Source organism: Cherax quadricarinatus, chromosome 70 (assembly GCF_038502225.1).
Source record: "Cherax quadricarinatus isolate ZL_2023a chromosome 70, ASM3850222v1, whole genome shotgun sequence".
Taxonomy (NCBI): Eukaryota; Metazoa; Arthropoda; class Malacostraca; order Decapoda; family Parastacidae; genus Cherax; species Cherax quadricarinatus.
In genome coordinates this window covers 20,887,943-20,906,881 of record NC_091361.1, presented here as the reverse complement: position 1 = coordinate 20,906,881, position 18,939 = coordinate 20,887,943, and the positions used below count along the sequence as shown (strand labels likewise).

General features: G+C 39.7%; 1 protein-coding gene across 4 annotated transcripts in view; it reads right to left on the bottom strand.

Moving 5' to 3' along the window:
• The window catches only part of LOC128703005 (MBT domain-containing protein 1), a 275,010-nt gene that overhangs the window by 202,630 nt on the left and 53,441 nt on the right, over positions 1-18,939 (bottom strand). For all 4 annotated transcript variants that reach the window (XM_070099937.1, XM_070099938.1, XM_070099940.1 and 1 more), the window contains one exon: positions 17,931-18,109. In XM_070099937.1, coding sequence (XP_069956038.1) covers positions 17,931-18,109 — 179 coding nt within the window. The remainder of the gene's footprint in view (positions 1-17,930; positions 18,110-18,939) is intronic.

Genomic DNA, 18,939 nt, shown 5'->3' with positions numbered 1-18,939 from the left:
GAAAATGCAAGATTTCAGGTATGTCTTGCTACCTCTACTTGCACTTAGGTCACACTACACATACATGTACAAGCATATATATACACACCCCTCTGGGTTTTCTTCTATTTTCTTTCTAGATCTTGTTCTTGTTCATTTCCTCTTACCTCCATGGGGAAGTGGAACAGAATTCTTCCTCCGTAAGCCATGCATGTTGTAAGAGGCGACTAAAATGCCAGGAGCAAGGGGCTGGTAACCCCTTCTCCTGTATAAATTACTAAATTTAAAAAGATAAACTTTTGTTTTTCTTTCTGGGCCACCCTGCCTCGGTGGGATACGGCTGGTTTGATGAAAAAAAAAAAAAAAAAAAAAAAAATATATATATATATATATATATATATATATATATATATATATATAAACATATATATATATGGCAGGAAAAGAGGGACTATAAATGTATTAATTCAAGGATTATGTGGAGTAAAATAAAGATTGGATGTGAAAAGTGGGTTATAATAAGCGTGTATGCACCTGGAGAAGAGAGAAGTGTAGAGGAGAGAGAGAGATTTTGGGAAATGTTGAGTGAATGCGTGGGGAGTTTTGAATCAAGTGTGAGAGTAATGGTGGTTGGGGATTTCAATGCTAAAGTGGGTAAAAATGTTATGGAAGGAGTAGTAGGTAAATTTGGGGTGCCAGGGGTAAATGTAAATAGGGAGCCTTTAATTGAGCTATGTGTAGAAAGAAATTTGGTAATAAGTAATACATATTTTATGAAAAAGAGGATAAATAAATATACAAGGTATGATGTAGCACGTAATGAAAGTAGTTTATTAGATTATGTATTGGTGGATAAAAGGTTGATGGGTAGGCTCCAGGATGTACATGTTTATAGAGGGGCAACTGATATATCGGATCATTATTTAGTTGTAGCTACAGTTAGAGTAAGAGGTAGATGGGAAAAGAGGAAGGTGGCAACAACAAGTAAGAGGGAGGTGAAAGTGTATAAACTAAGGGAGGAGGAAGTTCGGGTGAGATATAAGCGACTATTGGCAGAAAGGTGGGCTAGTGCAAAGATGAGTAGTGGGGGGGTTGAAGAGGGTTGGAATAGTTTTAAAAATGCAGTATTAGAATGTGGGGCAGAAGTTTGTGGTTATAGGAGGGTGGGGGCAGGAGGAAAGAGGAGTGATTGGTGGAATGATGAAGTAAAGGGTGTGATAAAAGAGAAAAAGGTAGCTTATGAGAGGTTTTTACAAAGCAGAAGTGTTATAAGAAGAGCAGAGTATATGGAGAGTAAAAGAAAGGTAAAGAGAGTCGTGAGAGAGTGCAAAAGGAGAGCAGATGATAGAGTGGGAGAGGCACTGTCAAGAAATTTTAATGAAAATAAGAAAAAATTTTGGAGTGAGTTAAACAAGTTAAGAAAGCCTAGGGAAAATATGGATTTGTCAGTTAAAAACAGAGTAGGGGAGTTAGTAGATGGGGAGATGGAGGTATTGGGTAGATGGCGAGAATATTTTGAGGAACTTTTAAATGTTAAGGAAGAAACAGAGGCAGTAATTTCATGCACTGGTCAGGGAGGTATACCATCTTTTAGGAGTGAAGAAGAGCAGAATGTAAGTGTGGGGGAGGTACGTACGTGAGGCATTACGTAAAATGAAAGGGGGTAAAGCAGCTGGAACTGATGGGATCATGACAGAAATGTTAAAAGCAGGGGGGGATATAGTGTTGGAGTGGTTGGTACTTTTGTTTAATAAATGTATGAAAGAGGGGAAGGTACCTAGGGATTGGCAGAGAGCATGTATAGTCCCTTTATATAAAGGGAAAGGGGACAAAAGAGACTGTAAAAATTATAGAGGAATAAGCTTACTGAGTATACCAGGAAAAGTGTACGGTAGGGTTATAATTGAAAGAATTAGAGGTAAGACAGAATGTAGGATTGCGGATGAGCAAGGAGGTTTTAGAGTGGGTAGGGGATGTGTAGATCAGGTGTTTACATTGAAGCATATATGTGAACAGTATTTAGATAAAGATAGGGAAGTTTTTATTGCATTTATAGATTTAGAAAAGGCATATGATAGAGTGGATACACGAGCAATGTGGCAGATGTTGCAAGTATATGGAATAGGTGGTAAGTTATTAAATGCTGTAAAGAGTTTTTATGAGGATAGTGAGGCTCAGGTTAGGGTGTGTAGAAGAGAGGGAGACTACTTCCCGGTAAAAGTAGGTCTTAGACAGGGATGTGTAATGTCACAATGGTTGTTTAATATATTTATAGATGGGGTTGTAAAGGAAGTAAATGCTAGGGTGTTTGGGAGAGGGGTGGGATTAAATTATGGGGAATCAAATTCAAAATGGGAATTGACACAGTTATTGTTTGCTGATGATACTGTGCTTATGGGAGATTCTAAAGAAAAATTGCAAAGGTTAGTGGATGAGTTTGGGAATGTGTGTAAAGGTAGAAAGTTGAAAGTGAACATAGAAAAGAGTAAGGTGATGAGGGTGTCAAATGATTTGGATAAAGAAAAATTGGATATCAAATTGGGGAGGAGGAGTATGGAAGAAGTGAATGTTTTCAGATACTTGGGAGTTGACGTGTCGGCGGATGGATTTATGAAGGATGAGGTTAATCATAGAATTGATGAGGGAAAAAAGGTGAGTGGTGCGTTGAGGTATATGTGGAGTCAAAAAACGTTATCTATGGAGGCAAAGAAGGGTATGTATGAAAGTATAGTAGTACCAACACTCTTATATGGGTGTGAAGCTTGGGTGGTAAATGCAGCAGCGAGGAGACGGTTGGAGGCAGTGGAGATGTCCTGTTTAAGGGCAATGTGTGGTGTAAATATTATGCAGAAAATTCGGAGTGTGGAAATTAGGAGAAGGTGTGGAGTTAATAAAAGTATTAGTCAGAGGGCAGAGGAGGGGTTGTTGAGGTGGTTTGGTCATTTAGAGAGAATGGATCACAGTAGAATGACATGGAAAGCATATAAATCTATAGGGGAAGGAAGGCGGGGTAGGGGTCGTCCTCGAAAGGGTTGGAGAGAGGGGGTAAAGGAGGTTTTGTGGGTAAGGGGCTTGGACTTCCAGCAAGCGTGCGTGAGCGTGTTAGATAGGAGTGAATGGAGACGAATGGTACTTGGGACCTGACGATCTGTTGGAGTGTGAGCAGGGTAATATTTAGTGAAGGGATTCAGGGAAACCGGTTATTTTCATATAGTCGGACTTGAGTCCTGGAAATGGGAAGTACAATGCCTGCACTTTAAAGGAGGGGTTTGGGATATTGGCAGTTTGGAGGGATATGTTGTGTATCTTTATATGTGTATGCTTCTAGACTGTTGTATTCTGAGCACCTCTGCAAAAACAGTGATAATGTGCGAGTGTGGTGAAAGTGTTGAATGATGATGAAAGTATTTTCTTTTTGGGGATTTTCTTTCTTTTTTGGGTCACCCTGCCTCGGTGGGAGACGGCCGACTTGTTGAAAAAAAAAAAAAAATATATATATATATATATACAGGAGGGCCCCACTTATACGGCAGGTTAGGTTCCAGGCTACCGCCGTAAAGCGGAAATCGCCGTAAAGTGGAACACCCTTTTTTTCCACTTATAAATGCATACAAACACTAGATAACAAGTTTACACTAACATATATTAAGTTAGCAATAGAACCAGGCATCAAAAAACAATAAAAAAGTACAATACACACATAGTGCACTCATTACTTACCTTAAAATATTTATAGTCTTAATCTAGGGTGAGACAAGTAGTATTTATTGTAAGAAATCAAGTGTGGTACATATGGTAATAGCCAGGCTACCTTACCAGGCCACCCCACCCACACATACTATTCTATGATATTTAAGCATCCCAGAGCGATAAAATGTATATACAGTTCACTCATTACTTACCTTAAAATATTTGTAGTCTTAATGTAGGGTCAGGAGTAAGTAAATGAGATAAAACGAATAAATGAGAGAGAGAAAGAATGAGTACATGAGAGGGGGCAGGCGCAGAGTTATGTAAACAAACCAGGCGAAGGTAAGTTTTGTAAACAAACGAAGTGTACACATCTGGTTTGTGTACAAGTTACATTGTGTACAGGTTGTCTCTACATTGATACGGTAGAATTAATAAAGAAGAACACTCCCATTCTCATGTAACATCATTTTGAGAAGAAATGAAGCTCTGAGTGAAGGCAATGGAAATAAGTCACACTGACTTTTTTGGGTTATCCTTGGTTCTCTACACGTATGTTGTTATGTATGATAATCTATGTAACTGTATTTGTGTATACCTGAATAAACTTACTTACATACATACGAAAGGAATAATTTTCTACAGTTACCCCCAGTAACACATTTTCTCTTATGTTAGATTAGAGAAAATGTTATTCTTGCCGTCACTTGTACAAGTTATCTGGCTCCCACATCTTATATTTATGTTTATTTATTCTATTGTGGGGTGTATTTATCATCTTTTTATGTAATGTATCGTGTTTATTATATAATTTAAAAAAAATATCATGGATGGATTAATGAAAATGTGTATATTAACGTAATATACGACATTTAATGAGACTCGGTGAGTATTGTTATTATCATTTCTAATATGGCGTCACTTGTGCAAGTCGTCTGCTACCACATCTCACATTTATGTTTATTTATTCTACTGTGGGGTGTATTTATCTTATTTATATGTTATGCATCGTGTTTATTATATAATTTTGAAAAAAATATCATGGATGGATTAATGAAAATGTGTATATTAACGTAATACACGACATTTAAATGACTCGATGATTATTATTATCATTACTAATATGACGTCTGGAGACATAAGACACTTACCAATTTTAATGTGTACCTGCATGCCAGCACAGTATGTAAGTTTATTTAGGTACAGGTATACATAAGTATAATTATCAGAGTATATATAAAATATGAAATAACTTTTAAAAACATTTGAAATTTTGGAGTTTCCAGACAAAATGGAGAGACTTAGTGCTTACTGAGCTCATGGAGAATGTAAACAAACAGGGTGGGGCACGGTGACCGTATTAGAAAGTCAGGTGGGGGGAGCTGTATAGCGAGTTTTGGTCATAATTTGAAATGTCCGTATTAGCGGAACGCCGTAAAGTGAAACGCCGTAAAGCGGGGCCTTCCTGTATATATATATCCACTCATTGTATCCAACACAATAATCGCACAAATATTGTTATTATATTGTTTATAAAACTTGTTTACACAAACCAACAATTAAAAAAGTTGTCTATCACTACTGTTCTATAATATATATACATATACAGAGTCACTGGACACGTTCCTGGAAGCGCTGCAGCATGGTGTTATGCACACTGCTGTTTTACACTCTTCATGCATAAAACAAGTGTCTCTTCGTTTTTGTGGGCGTATTGTCTTGTGTGCACAGAGATACCCAATAACTTCCTGTTATCTTTCAATGTATTACTTCCAGTGTACACAATTATATCCAATACAAGATCATTATAGCAATCACAAGGTACAAACAGCTTTATAGCCAGTTGTTTCCTTCCACTGATGCAGGCATGATCTTGGTGAAATAATTGTTTGCCATGGTATAATCGATGTATGTGTTACTTTCCCTGACAATAATTTCCATCAGAGGTTTATTAAAGAATATTAAAAATACTGTAGATCAGTGGCACTGTTCCCAAGTGTACAAGATGGCCATATTCCACTTTGAGTTCACCAGTGATAGGGATTGGGAATATAATTGGCACCCTGCTACCAATCCCAGATGAAGTCTGCTGGTGGGTACTGGGTACTGACAGGTGGTTGTGGCTGTGCAGGTTGTTGTGGGGTGTGGGTGGTTGAGGGTGGCCTTTGTTGTGGATGTGCTGAGTCAACAGCATGGCTACCAACCTGGGGTGCCGCTGGTGCCACATGAAGCATTGCACCGCCATCACCACCTGCTGCTGCACGTATATTATCCATCCCAACTGTAACATCACTCATTACCCATACTGTCTTCCCCACCACCCACCCCGTCTTCCCCACTACCCACCCTGTCTTCCCTACCACCCACACCATCTTCCCCATCACCCACACCTTCTTCTCCACCACCCACACCATCTTCCCCACCACCCACACTGCCTTCCCCACCACTCACACCACCTTCCCCACCAATCACATCGCCTTCCCCATGGTGTCTTCCCCACCACTCACCTTGTCTTTTCTACCACCCACGCTGTCTTCCCCACCACCCACACTGTCTTCCCTTTTCACTATCTATTCCTGGTGTAGGGTCACACAATGTACTCCATTCCCCTGGAATAGCATATGGCACACTACCAGAACACATGTAGTCTCATATAATTTGATGCTTCACTGGAGAATATGCCCCTTCATTGTCACTACTGGAAAGTAATCAAGAGCTTGGAAATCACAATCACTATCACTATCATGACCACTGCTCGCATCTGAGTCATGGACATGGGAAAATATGAGTTTCCTCTTTCACCCTGGTACAATTGAACATGAACAAGATGGCCCAGCACCAGAGGTGGAAGGTTTTCAACACTATTTCTGGTATCCGGGGCATTGCTTTTGGTCACAAACTCCTCCCAACCATGAAATTCATCTTCACTGACACTTCCATCTGTGTTACAACTATCACTTGGGACGAGAAGAGCCCCAATTCACGAGGGAGTAAGGTATTCCTTACCGCTAGGCATGGTGAACACTGCATACTGAATTGGCACTCCCACAATGCACTATGGCCTTCCAGATATTTTTATACTGCATACACTGAGCACACAGACCCATTGTCTCACATGTAGGCCTATGAACTTTCTCCCATCAGATCTGAAGCTGCTAGAATTTTGGCACAATATTACAGGACCGACACTGGCTTGCAAGACGTAATATTATGGGACCAACAGTGAAAGGGTTAAGTGCTCAATACAGCTAGGCATAAAAAAACAGACACAATAGTAAAATAAATACACAGTACATACAATGTTTATCTTAAAATATGGCACCAGTCATCCTTCCCTTACATAACTACTGCATGAAAACAGTGGTAAAGCGGAAAAAGCATTGAATATAATGAACGATGGCTTAATTGAAAACCACTAAAGATGTGGAATGCCAAAAAGAGGGTGGCAAATATGTGGAGCCCTCCTGAATATGTGAAACCATGGATTTAAATGATTTCACATACAGTGGAACCTCAAATATCGAACTGCTCCCAACTCAACCAATTGTTTAAGTGTATTTTTGTAAGTGCTTTTATAAGTGTATTTTTGAGGGTCTGAAATGAACTAATCTAATTTACATTATTCCTGATGGGAATAAATTCATTCGGTAATGGCACTCGAACAGCCGTCTGGAACGAAGAAAGTTCGATATTTGAGGTTGGACATACAAAATTTAAATTTTATCAAACAAATTTTTTTCTAAAGCATTTTATTATTCTGTAAGAGAATCTATACACAACAGTAATACCTTGCATAGTACAGTTTTGAATGGTATGGGTTTTGATATACGTAATATGGTTTATAAATTTAATAAACTTAATAATTGAAATTATATTTAACTGCATTATGCATCAATATTGGATTGGTGCTATGTACTGGACCAGTGCGATGCAGACATCAGTATCACTCCAGACTCGCAGCGGTAAACTTGTGTAGTCTCATACAGTCCATATTTTTTTTTAACACGTCAGCTGTTTCCCACTGAGGCAGGGTGACCCAAAAGAAAGAAAAACCCAAAAAGAAAAGAAAACAATTCATCATTCAAAACTTTCACCATCACTCACACATAAATCACTGTCTTTGCAGAGGCGCTCAGATACAACAGCTTAGACATCCTTCCAAACTGCCAATATCCCAAACCCCTCCTTTAAGTGCTGGCATTGTACTCCCCATTTCCAGGTCTCAAGTACAGCCAATCATTTCCCTGAATTCCTTCACAAAATACAGTGGAACCTCTACTTATGAGTGCATCCACATGCGAGATTCTCCAGATAAAAGCAGTAGCTCGGTTGATTTTTTGCTTCCAGATGCTACCGAAATTTCCAGATGCGAGCGGGCCTCAAGGAAGGTTCCTTGACGCTGTTGAGGGGAACTGGATCTCAGTTGTTTGCTTGACTATCTTATTGGAACTTGAGCATGTATGATGGAAAGATGCCTCTTAATATACACCAAAAATGAAAGAAATCAGACCATAAATAACGGAGTTCACTTCTCAGCCATTAGCCTCCCCTTTGCGGTATATTTTCGTATGGTTTTTATGGTTGTATTCTCGTTTTTTTTTTTGGTTTCAACTGATACAATGGAAGATATACTACAGAAATAGATATGATTTTGGTTTGTTTCACGGCAAAAAGTACCTTGAACCTGAGCTCAAAGTAGCAGAAATGTTTGATTCTTTGGCGATGTTGAAGAGTAAATAAATGATGTCACCGTCCAATACGTGTAAGATTGGCACTGCCCCTCAACCTTTACATACTGGAAAGCTCTTCAACACACTAGCAAAAGTGGGAGTAGACAACATGAAGCAGCAGTAGCAGACAGGATGAGGTAGCAGTGGCAGATAACATGAGGTAGCAGTGGCAGACAACATGAAGCAGCATGGCAGACAACATGAAGAAGCAGTGGCAGACAACATGAAGCAGCAGTGGCAGACAACATGAAGCAGCAGTGGCAGACATCATGAGGTAGTAGTGGCAGACAACATCAAGCAGCAGTGGCAAACAACATGAAGCAGCAGTGGCAGACATCATGAAGCAGCAGCATCTGACTGTTTTGGGTTATCCTAGGTTCTCTACACATGTAGTCAGGAGCAGTAATGGCCGCTGTGGTGGCCCTATAAACCCCAACAACAACAATGGCCGCTGTCACCACCACTAGCCACTTACGTAATGACATGTATTGTATTCATTCGAGTGTATACATCATGTTCCTGTGTTATTAATATTGTTTATTATGTCATATTACATGAATTGTGATAGATAAATAAATTATTGAAGTATTTTGTCATGCCTGGAATTCCACTGGAACAGATTAATTTATTTTCAATTAATTAATTTAAATGAGGAAAATTGACTCTGCAAATGAGCAAATTAGATGCGAGCAAGGACACGGAACGGATTAAACTTGTAAGTAGAGGCTCCAGTGTATTACCCTGCTCACACTCCAACAGCTTCTCAGATCCCAAAAACCATTCATCTCCATTCACTCCTATCTAACATGCTCATGCATGCTTGTTGGAAGTCCAAGCCCCTCACCCACAGAGCCTCCTTTACCCCGTCCCACCAACCTCCTCAGAGATGACCACTATCCCCCCTCCCCCCACTACAGATTTATACATCGTCCAAGTCATCCTATTTTGCTCAATCCTCTATAAATGGCCAAACTACCTCAACAACCCCTCCTCACTCCTCTCAATAATACTTTTTGGAGCTCTGCATGTCCTCCTAATCTCCAAACTACGAATTCTCTGCATAATATTTATGCCACACATTGCCCTTAGACATGACATCTCCACTGCCTCCAGCCTCCTCCCTACTGCAGCATTTCCAACCCATGCTTCACACCCATATACGAGTGTTGGTACCTCCATACTCTTGTACATTCAATTCTTTGCCTCTATGGATACGTTTTCTCTCTCCACAGATACCTCAATGCACCACTCACCTTTTTTTCTTCATTAACTCTATGGTTAACCTCGTCCTTCATAAACCCATCTGCTGACAAATCTACTCCCAAACATATAAACGCATTCACTTCTTCCATACTCCCTCCCTCCATTGTAATATCCAATTTTTCTTTACTTAATCATACGATATCCCCATCACCTTACTCTTATCAATGTTCACTTTCAACTTTCTTCTTTTACACACCCTCTCAAGCTTGTTCACTAAACTAATGTTAACCTAATCTTTTGTAATTTCTTTATTTACAACTGCATACACTCGTGACTTAACCTGATTCTTTTTTTCTCCTCTCTCTTCCCCTTTCTTTTTTTCCTCTTTGGGTTTTCTTTCTTCTGCTTTGGGTGTTTGGTTCTTTACTTCCCTCCCCACCCTCCATGTTTTTGTTCCTACCCCTTGTGGGCCCTTAGCTCTCCTGCAGTGCTCCTCTTTCTTGGCCTTTGACTCCACTAATACTAACTCTCCACTTCCTTTCCTACTACCTCTCTTGTCCTATCCCTGTCTTCTTGCCTATATATACTGTCTCGTCCTCTCCTTTCTCTTAGTGTGACTTTGTAAATGGTCCAAGTTGCAGGTTATTTGGGTACAAGAGTGTTGTGTGCATTGATTTGTACTAAGCAAACGACTTTTGCAGTCCGACACATTTAATCACATTGTTGGAATGCATTACACTAACACACAATAATAATACCTTGATCAGTAGGGTATTGCATAGTACAGTGTTTTTTGACACGCATTAACCATACTATGCAGGGAATTGCTATATACTAAGCTTTCCAAGGAGCTGCCCCATACTGATATTTCAAGCATACTGTACTAGTGGTGAGTTTGTGTCAACCATCTTTAGATATTGTTTTAATGTCACCTTTGCACCATTTACAACATTTTTAGTATATTAAAAATAGAACTAGGCATTAAAAACAATAAAAAAGTAAAATACACATACAGTATACTGGTCAGAGAGTTGGCCGTAAGTCCGAGGCATCATTAAACAGGTAGGTCGTTAAATGAGGAGTACCTGTATCACACTATTTGTTTATGTGAAATTTAATTCTTGGGCTTGAGGATGACTATGAAATTATGGTCCAATCACCAATGTTAAGAGGCTAAACCCAAGAAGAATTCAGAAAAAGTTCTGAACTAACCCAATGCTGAAAATAAGAGGCATACTCATGAAAAACAAATACTTTCTCTGCCCTCAAGTTACTTATTCATTTCCTCCACTCCCATAAACTCAAGACCCCTTCACATACACAACACATTTTCAGTTTAAACCCTTGACTGTCGCAACCCTAAATCCTGAGGTGTCTCCTGGTGTCGCCAAATTTAAAAAAAAAAAAATTATTATTTTCTCGTGAAATGACAGAGAATCTTTTCCCGATTGTAATGACACCAGAAGAAAGAAATTTGATGTAAAACTGACGTAATTACGCTCTCGCAAAGTCAGCGACCTTGGCGATATGTATGAATGAATCGGCGATTTCGCCCACTTTGAGCCCTATTTTCAGCTAATTCTATGGTTCCAGTCGACCAAACTCATAGCTATTTCTTTAGAACCCCATTTTTTCTATCGATTGAGTACAAAAAACTGCCCATTTACTGATATCAATTACCCAATAACGTGGTCAAAAATTTGCAATCTGGCCAATTTCAAGAAAATTAAAAAATATGACAACTTCAAAATAGGGTGCAGAAAGAACAATGCAGACATTCCTGGCTCTAAAATAATATTTTCTTTGTTCATCAGTCATGTCTCCAGGCCCCTCTGATATTACTCTTGCTTTCTATTTTGAATTTTTATTCAAACAAAAAATAGAAGATTTAATGTTATGCAGACTACTGCAATATTGTAATAATCGTATAAATAATGTCAACCCATTCATGACTGCATATTAGAATGGCTACTTGGACATTTACTGGAAAATGACATCATTTGTTTACTTTTGAACATCAGCAAAAATCAAACATTTCCCTTACTTTGAGCTCCATTTCAAGTTTCTTTTCGTAGTAAAACCAATCAAAATCACCCCTATTTCTATATGTTTTCCATTCTATCAAATGAAACCAACAAAACGAGAATACAACCATAAATACAATACAAAAATAGACCACATAGTCGGCATTTTAATTAAAAAAAAAAAACAGTTTTTTTTTTCCTCATGCACTGTGTGCTGTAGGATTTTTTTTATATGGTGCACACCGACCACACAGACCCATTCTCTCACATGTGGGCCTACCAGCCTTCTCCTTCTTGATTTGAAGCCACTAGAATTTATGTGTGTATATACATCAAAAACGGTGGCTAGTAAGACATATATATACGACCAAAACAGTTAAAGGATTAAACTGATACTGACTGGCAGCTGGGTCTTCCCATGGTACTTACTACTGTCCTCATCACCCCTCTTCTCCAGAGCCAACATGGTTATTTTAGTGCTCACCACAAAAATCATTATATAATTGTATAGTTTCCAAAGCCTAAGATTGTCAGATATACCTTCATGCAGAATGGATGACACCAACATTGCCTGAGTGGTAAATCATAATCTGCACTGACATCTCACAGACTAGGGTAAAGCAACCATGAAAATGACAGGGCAAAAAGAAGATTCCTTGAGACATCTACTATCCACCTCATTGAAACTACAGAACAAAACTGAGGAATGCATACATTAGCGAAACCTGTTGAATACAATGTCCAGGATCAACACATAATATACAAAACTCCTGATGACCAGACCTAGGCTCTACTCTTCCTTGGTACAACCTTACTTATGTCTCCACTGAACTCTCAATAACCTAACCTGACCTATGGATGTATTGTGGAAATTTATTCGGTCCTAAAGTTCCACAGGGCAGATACGTCGTACAAAGATCCCATCAGGCCATGTATGGAACGGCTGGGTTGGGTGGCCCTTACACCCACCCAAAACACACACACACCCGGGTTGGCGAAGGTGGTTGGAAAGGTACATCTTAATTGATAGATTTCCCCTTCAGGGAAGAAGTAGGTAGTTTATACTGTTAGTACACTAATATTAGGATTATTGAGGCAACTGTAGATAATAATAATGTAGACCTAAGACCTTAACGTAGGTAGTAATAGGCCGATAATGTAGGCAAACACTAGGTTATGTTAGCCAGGGAGAACTGAAAGCCAAAGTTTGAATGCTGGGCATGGGGTTTTGAGACCGCAGTGCCCTTCTTCTAAGACCAGACACCATCGGAGCAACAAGTGCCGTGATCAGCAGACGGCGCCCCCACGTGTCTTCACATACTAGACCTGGGGAAATCTGGTGGAGGCACCTCGACGTACCGTAGATGTCCTCCTCCGTCAGGCCCATACAGTAAGACAAGACCTCCCTTTCCTACTCTGGATTCTGGCCAATTTCTGGGGGAAATTACGAGTGAGTTGAGCTGTGGGTCTTTGTGCAGACAGGTGGCCCATGACCGGTACGTACCGGCGTCACTCCTTCAGGCTTAGAAGCTAGTGTCCATTTCTGCATAGTTATACTAGGGGATACACACCCCCTTGGAAACAGGAATTTCTGAGGTGCAGGCAGGTCACTAATAACGACTGAATATTGCAGGAATTAAGGCTCCCGGTTGCATGTGGTTCTGAGGGGAAGTCCAGAGGGGCTAAAGCTTAGGGAGGTTGAAGACCGGAATAGATTCTCCAACACCAAGTAAGTTAGCCCTTTATTCGTGCATGCAGGCGAGATTTTCTTGCAACATCAGTCATTTGTGGAAATCTGTCCTATAAGCCACTTGTGAGGCTGAGGTGCCGACCTCAGAGCTCGGTGTCAACAGAGCTGGATAGGGTAAGCAGCTCACATGGAGGCAGTCTAGAAAAATTTTCACATGTATGTATGCACGTATGCTTTATGTGCTTTATGCTTTTAGTGCTTATTTCTAAGGACTGTACTTGATAAAAACCCCACTGTGAATGAAACATTGTTTAACACAAGGTTTTCTTGTACCAAAAATATCTACGAAACTAAAACAAGATTATAACTCAAATATGAAAGGCCTGAATATTTTACCAAGTTTCATAGAATTACAGAAAGCAAAGCAATGCACAGACGTAGTTAAATCTCAAAGATGAGAAGACACTTAACATCAGCAATTAAGGTGTTTTGCAAGTGGTGGTGGTAATGATATTATTAACCCTATCACTGTCGGTCCCGTAATATTACGGCTTTGAAGCCAGTGTCAGTCCTGTAATACTACGCCAAAATTCTAGCGACTTCCAATCTTGTGGGAGATAGCTGGTAGGCCTACATATGAAAGAATGGGTGCAAGTAGTCAATGTGAGCAGTATAAAAAAAAAATCCTGCAGCACACAGTGCATGAGAAAAAATAACTGCGACCATGTTTTTGGATTAAAACAGCGACTTTGCAGTGTATTTTCATATGGTATTTAAGGCAGAATTCTCGTTTTCTTGTTCTCATTTGACAGAATGGGAGATACTGTATATTAAACAAATAAAGATAATTTTGAATGGCTTACAGTCAAAAAGTAGCTTGAAAGTGAGCTCAAAGTAGCAGAAATGTTTGATTTTTGAGGTTGTTCAAGAGTGAACATATCACGTCACGCATCCAATACACGTCAACTGGTGGGTCTAATGTGCTTTTGCAAAGACGCTGATATTATTTATACCATTTTTACAATAATTCAGTAGGCTGCATAACAGTAAATCTATTTTTTTTTTGTGTGAAAAAATTCAAAATGGAAAGCAAGCGTAACTTAAGAGGGGCCTGGAGACATGACTAATGAACAAAGAAAATGTTATTTAGTGCTAAGAATGCTTGCATTGTTTATTCTGGTCCCTATTTTGAAATTGGCCTTTCTTGAATTTTCTATGAAATTGGCCAAATTACCAATTTCTGATCACTTTATTGGGTAGTTGAAATAGGTAAATGGGCAGTTTTTTGTACTCAATCGATAGAGCAAAAGAAAAGTGCAAAATAGCTATGAATACAGTCAACTGGAACAATGGAATTGGTCCAAAATAGTGCTCAAAATAGGCAAAATCTTCGATGCATAAACATCGCCGAGACAATTAACTTCATGAGAACGTAATTCCGTAAGTTTTCAGTACCATTGGGAAAAAATCTGTATCATTTCACATGAATTTTTTTTTTTTAAATTCTTCGACACTGAGAGCAAGTTTGCAAGCAAGGGTCTCGACAGTGAAAGGGTTAAGTGTTGATTGAAGACTCGTGCAAATAATCACAGAGACTTTTACATTAACCCTTTGAGGGTTTCGGACGTACTAGTACGGCTTACACGCAGGGGTTTTTGATGTACTAGTACGCATAAATTCTAGCGCCGTCAAATCTCGCGGGAAAAGGCTGGTAGGCCTAGATGTGAAAGAATGGGTCTGTGTGGTCGGTGTGCGCGGTAGAAAAAAAATCTGGGACCCAGTGGTGCATTGTGGGAACGCCATCTTAGTAAACAATGTCCACCATGCCTCGCGGTAAGAAGCTCCTCACTCCTCGGCAAATTGGGACACTTTTGTTCCCCAGTGGCAGTTCTAATACAGATGGAAGTGCCAGTGAAGATGAGTTTCAAGGTTTTGGTGAGGTTTTGACCGAAACTAATGACCATAACATCGGTAATAGTGAGGAAAACCCAGACGACCCTCAGCCTTCCACCTATGGTGCTGGGCCGTCTTGTTCACGTTCAGTTGTACCAGAATCAAAGAGGAAACTCCTATTTTCCCAAATCCCAGGCTCAGATGAGAGCATTTGTGATGATAGTGATAGTGAATATGAACTACAAGCTCTTCAAACTAGTTCAAGTAGTGATAATGAAGTGCAATATTCCCCAGTGAAGCGTCAGTATATACGACGATATATGCGCTATGGTAGTGAGCCATATGCTATTCCAAGGGGAAGGAGTACATCTCGGAGTACATCCCGTGGCTGTACAACAGGAACAGACAGTGAAAATGACGATGATACTGTTGCAATTGGGATGGAAAATGTGTGTGGTGGTAGTGGTGCCGGCAGTGAGGCACCAGCAGTGGGCCATGCTGCCACCCACGCCGCTGCCTCAGCTGATCTACAACAAAGGCCACCATCCCCCACCCACCCACCACACCAGCCTCCACAACCACAACCACCTGTCATTGTCCAGTACCCACCAGCTGGCCGCACCTGGGATTGGCAGGAAGCTGTCAATTTTATTCCAAATCCCCACCAGTTTGATGACAGCTAAAGTGGAATATGGCCATCCTGTACACTTGGGAACAATGCCACTGAACTGGAATGTTTCGAGTTATTCTTTGACGAACCCCTGATGGATAGTATTGTCATGGAAAGCAACACATACTACGAGTACACCATGGCAAACACATTACTTTCACCAAAATCACGTCTACACCAGTGGAAGGAGGCAACTGTGGCTGAGATGTATCTTTTCTTTGCCACAATAATGCTTATGCCACATGTGTATAAGCACAAAGTGAAATCATACTAGTCAACAGACCGCCTGATTGCAACCCCCAGGTTTCAGTGATATAATGCCAGTGAATCGATTTGTGCTAATGTTACGTATGCTTCACTTCTCAGACAAAACCAGGCCTGACAGAAACGACAGGTTATATAAGATTAGGAATGTGTTTGTGTATCTGAAAGAGAAATTCAGTACGCATTTTTATCCCTTCAGGAAGCTTGTAATTGACGAGTCTTTGATTCTGTTCAAAGGAAGACTCTCTTTCAAGCAGTATATACCAAGCAAGAGGAAACGCTTTGGTATAAAGTTGTTTGTGCTTTGTGACTGTTACAGTGGTCTGATATTGGATATTATTGTGTAGACTGGAAGTTATACATTGCAAAATACCAGGAAGTTATTGGGCATCTCTGGTGATGTGGTTAGAACAATGATAGAACCATACCTTGGTAAGGGGCATATATTATTTATGGATAACTGGTACACAAGCCCCTCACTCAGTGACTTTTTGTGAGTGAACATGACAGAAGTGTGTGGCACAGTGCGTGCAAATCGGAAACATATGCCCAGGTTTGACGCTGGCACTCGTAGAGGTGAGGTGCAGGTGTTTGCTGCCAATGACATCATGGCATTTCGGTGGCATGACAAACGAGATGTCACACTGTTGTCATCAGTTCACCCTAATGAAATGGCAGACAGTGGCAGGCAGCATAGAGAGAGCAATGAACCCATTCTAAAACCTGCAGCTGTGATTGATTACACCTTCAACATGCGTTCAGTGGACAAATGTGACATGCAGATTGGGTTTGCTGATTGTGTTCGCAAGAGTTATAAGTGGTACATCAAACTCTTTTTCCATCATCTGGACATTTCCATGGTCAATGCTTATAATATGTATAAGATGAGGACCAGAAACAAACCACAGTATGGCGAATTCTGTTTGTCTGTCATCAGACAAATAGTATTCAAGTACCAAGGAAGAACACCTGCAATTGACCGCCCACCAAATTATCAACAACTATCTGCTCGTCTGAAGCATGGTGATCACTTCCTAGTAAAACTGCCTGCTACTGCTTTCAAGAAAAAGGCTCAGAAGAGGTGTTACGTCTGTGCACATACAAAAAAACGCCCACAACAATGCAGAGACACTCGTTTTATGTGTGAGGAATGTAAAACACCACTGTGCATGACACCATGTTTCAAAGACTTCCACAGGCTGCAGAACTTCTAGAAACATGTCCTGTGACTATATATGTGTATATAAAATATAGAAAAATAGTAATAAACAACATTTCATATCGTTTGTTTGTGTAAATATTTTCTATAAACAAAATGACAACAGTGTTTACGCCCTTATTGTGTAGTATTGAAAAAGAAATAACTTACGAAATACTGATCATATTGGTCTCAGAGGCCATAAAAGTTACTCAGAAAAAGAAAAATTGAAAAATAATTGAAAATAGTACATAAAAAAGTAAATAGAAAAATACCAGGTGACGGCAGTGGGCGATGTTACCAGATGTTGTTCAATTTTGGCAAACTTCACGCCTCCATACCTCAGTAAGTATTGATGGTAAAAAAATTTTGTTTAGCCTATAATGTTTAGAAAAAAAAAACTATTTTTTCATAAGAAAAAATATTTTTTTCTTTTTTAAATTTGGCCGACCCTGAGAACGAGTTTCTGAGAGGGCCTGTCGACCCTCAAGGGTTAAACTACTGTTTGTAAATTTTGGTAAACCATATAATACTTTAGTCTTAAAAATGCATACAATAGCTTAACATTTAAAACCAGCAAATAACTCACCTTTTGCACCGAGACGGACTTTTCTTGTTCTTCTGGCACTTCCTTCTCCGCTAAGGGATTTTCAATCATCTGCTGAGAAGGTGGAAGGGGACCTCGGGCACATGCTAAACTACAAAACTTTCTCTCTTTTCCATAAAATGCGTGTTTGACCCCGATGGCGCCACATTTTTCACAAACGGCTATTGTATAATGAACACACATTATTAAATCTGATCAGTTATATAGAAATAATATAGGAAAACAAACAATCTTATGTACTGTAAATACTTAAGAACATGCTTTGGAATCTAAGTGTGTTGGGGCACTTCTGTTACTCAATATGAACCATTTTCAAAACTTTGACATAAAAGGCAAAATGGAAGATCAATGGAAAATGATAAATACTGTACTGATATTAAACCTCAGGTGAATAAAATAACTTATTAGACAGTAGGTTGGAAGACAAAAAAACACCCAGGGAGGCACTAGTGTCCTGCCAAATACCTGTAATTGTTTTACACATTGGTAGGATTGCTGATGTCTTCTTTCTGGCCCATAAACATGCAAAGTGAGGGGTACATCTTGCTACTTCTACGTACACTTAATTCATATTGCATATGCACGTACATTATAGGTAGTAGGTTGGTAGACAGCAACTTCCCAGGGAGGTACTACCGTCCTGCCAAGTGAGTGTAAAACAAAAGCATGTATTTGTTTTACAAAATGGTAGGATTGCTGGTGTCCCTTTTTCTGTCTCATAAACATGCAAGATTTCAGGTACGTCTTGCTACTTCTACTTACACGTAGGTCACACTACATACATATACGACCATATATATATATATATACACCCCTCTGGGTTTTCTGCTATTTTCTTTCTAGTTCTTGTTTATTTCCTCTTATCTCCATGGGGAAGTGGAACAGAATTCTTCCTCCATAAGCCATGCGTGTTGTAGGAGGCGACTAAAATGCCGGGGGCAAGGGGCTAGGAACCCCTTCTCTTGTATAGATTACTAAATTTAAGAGGAGA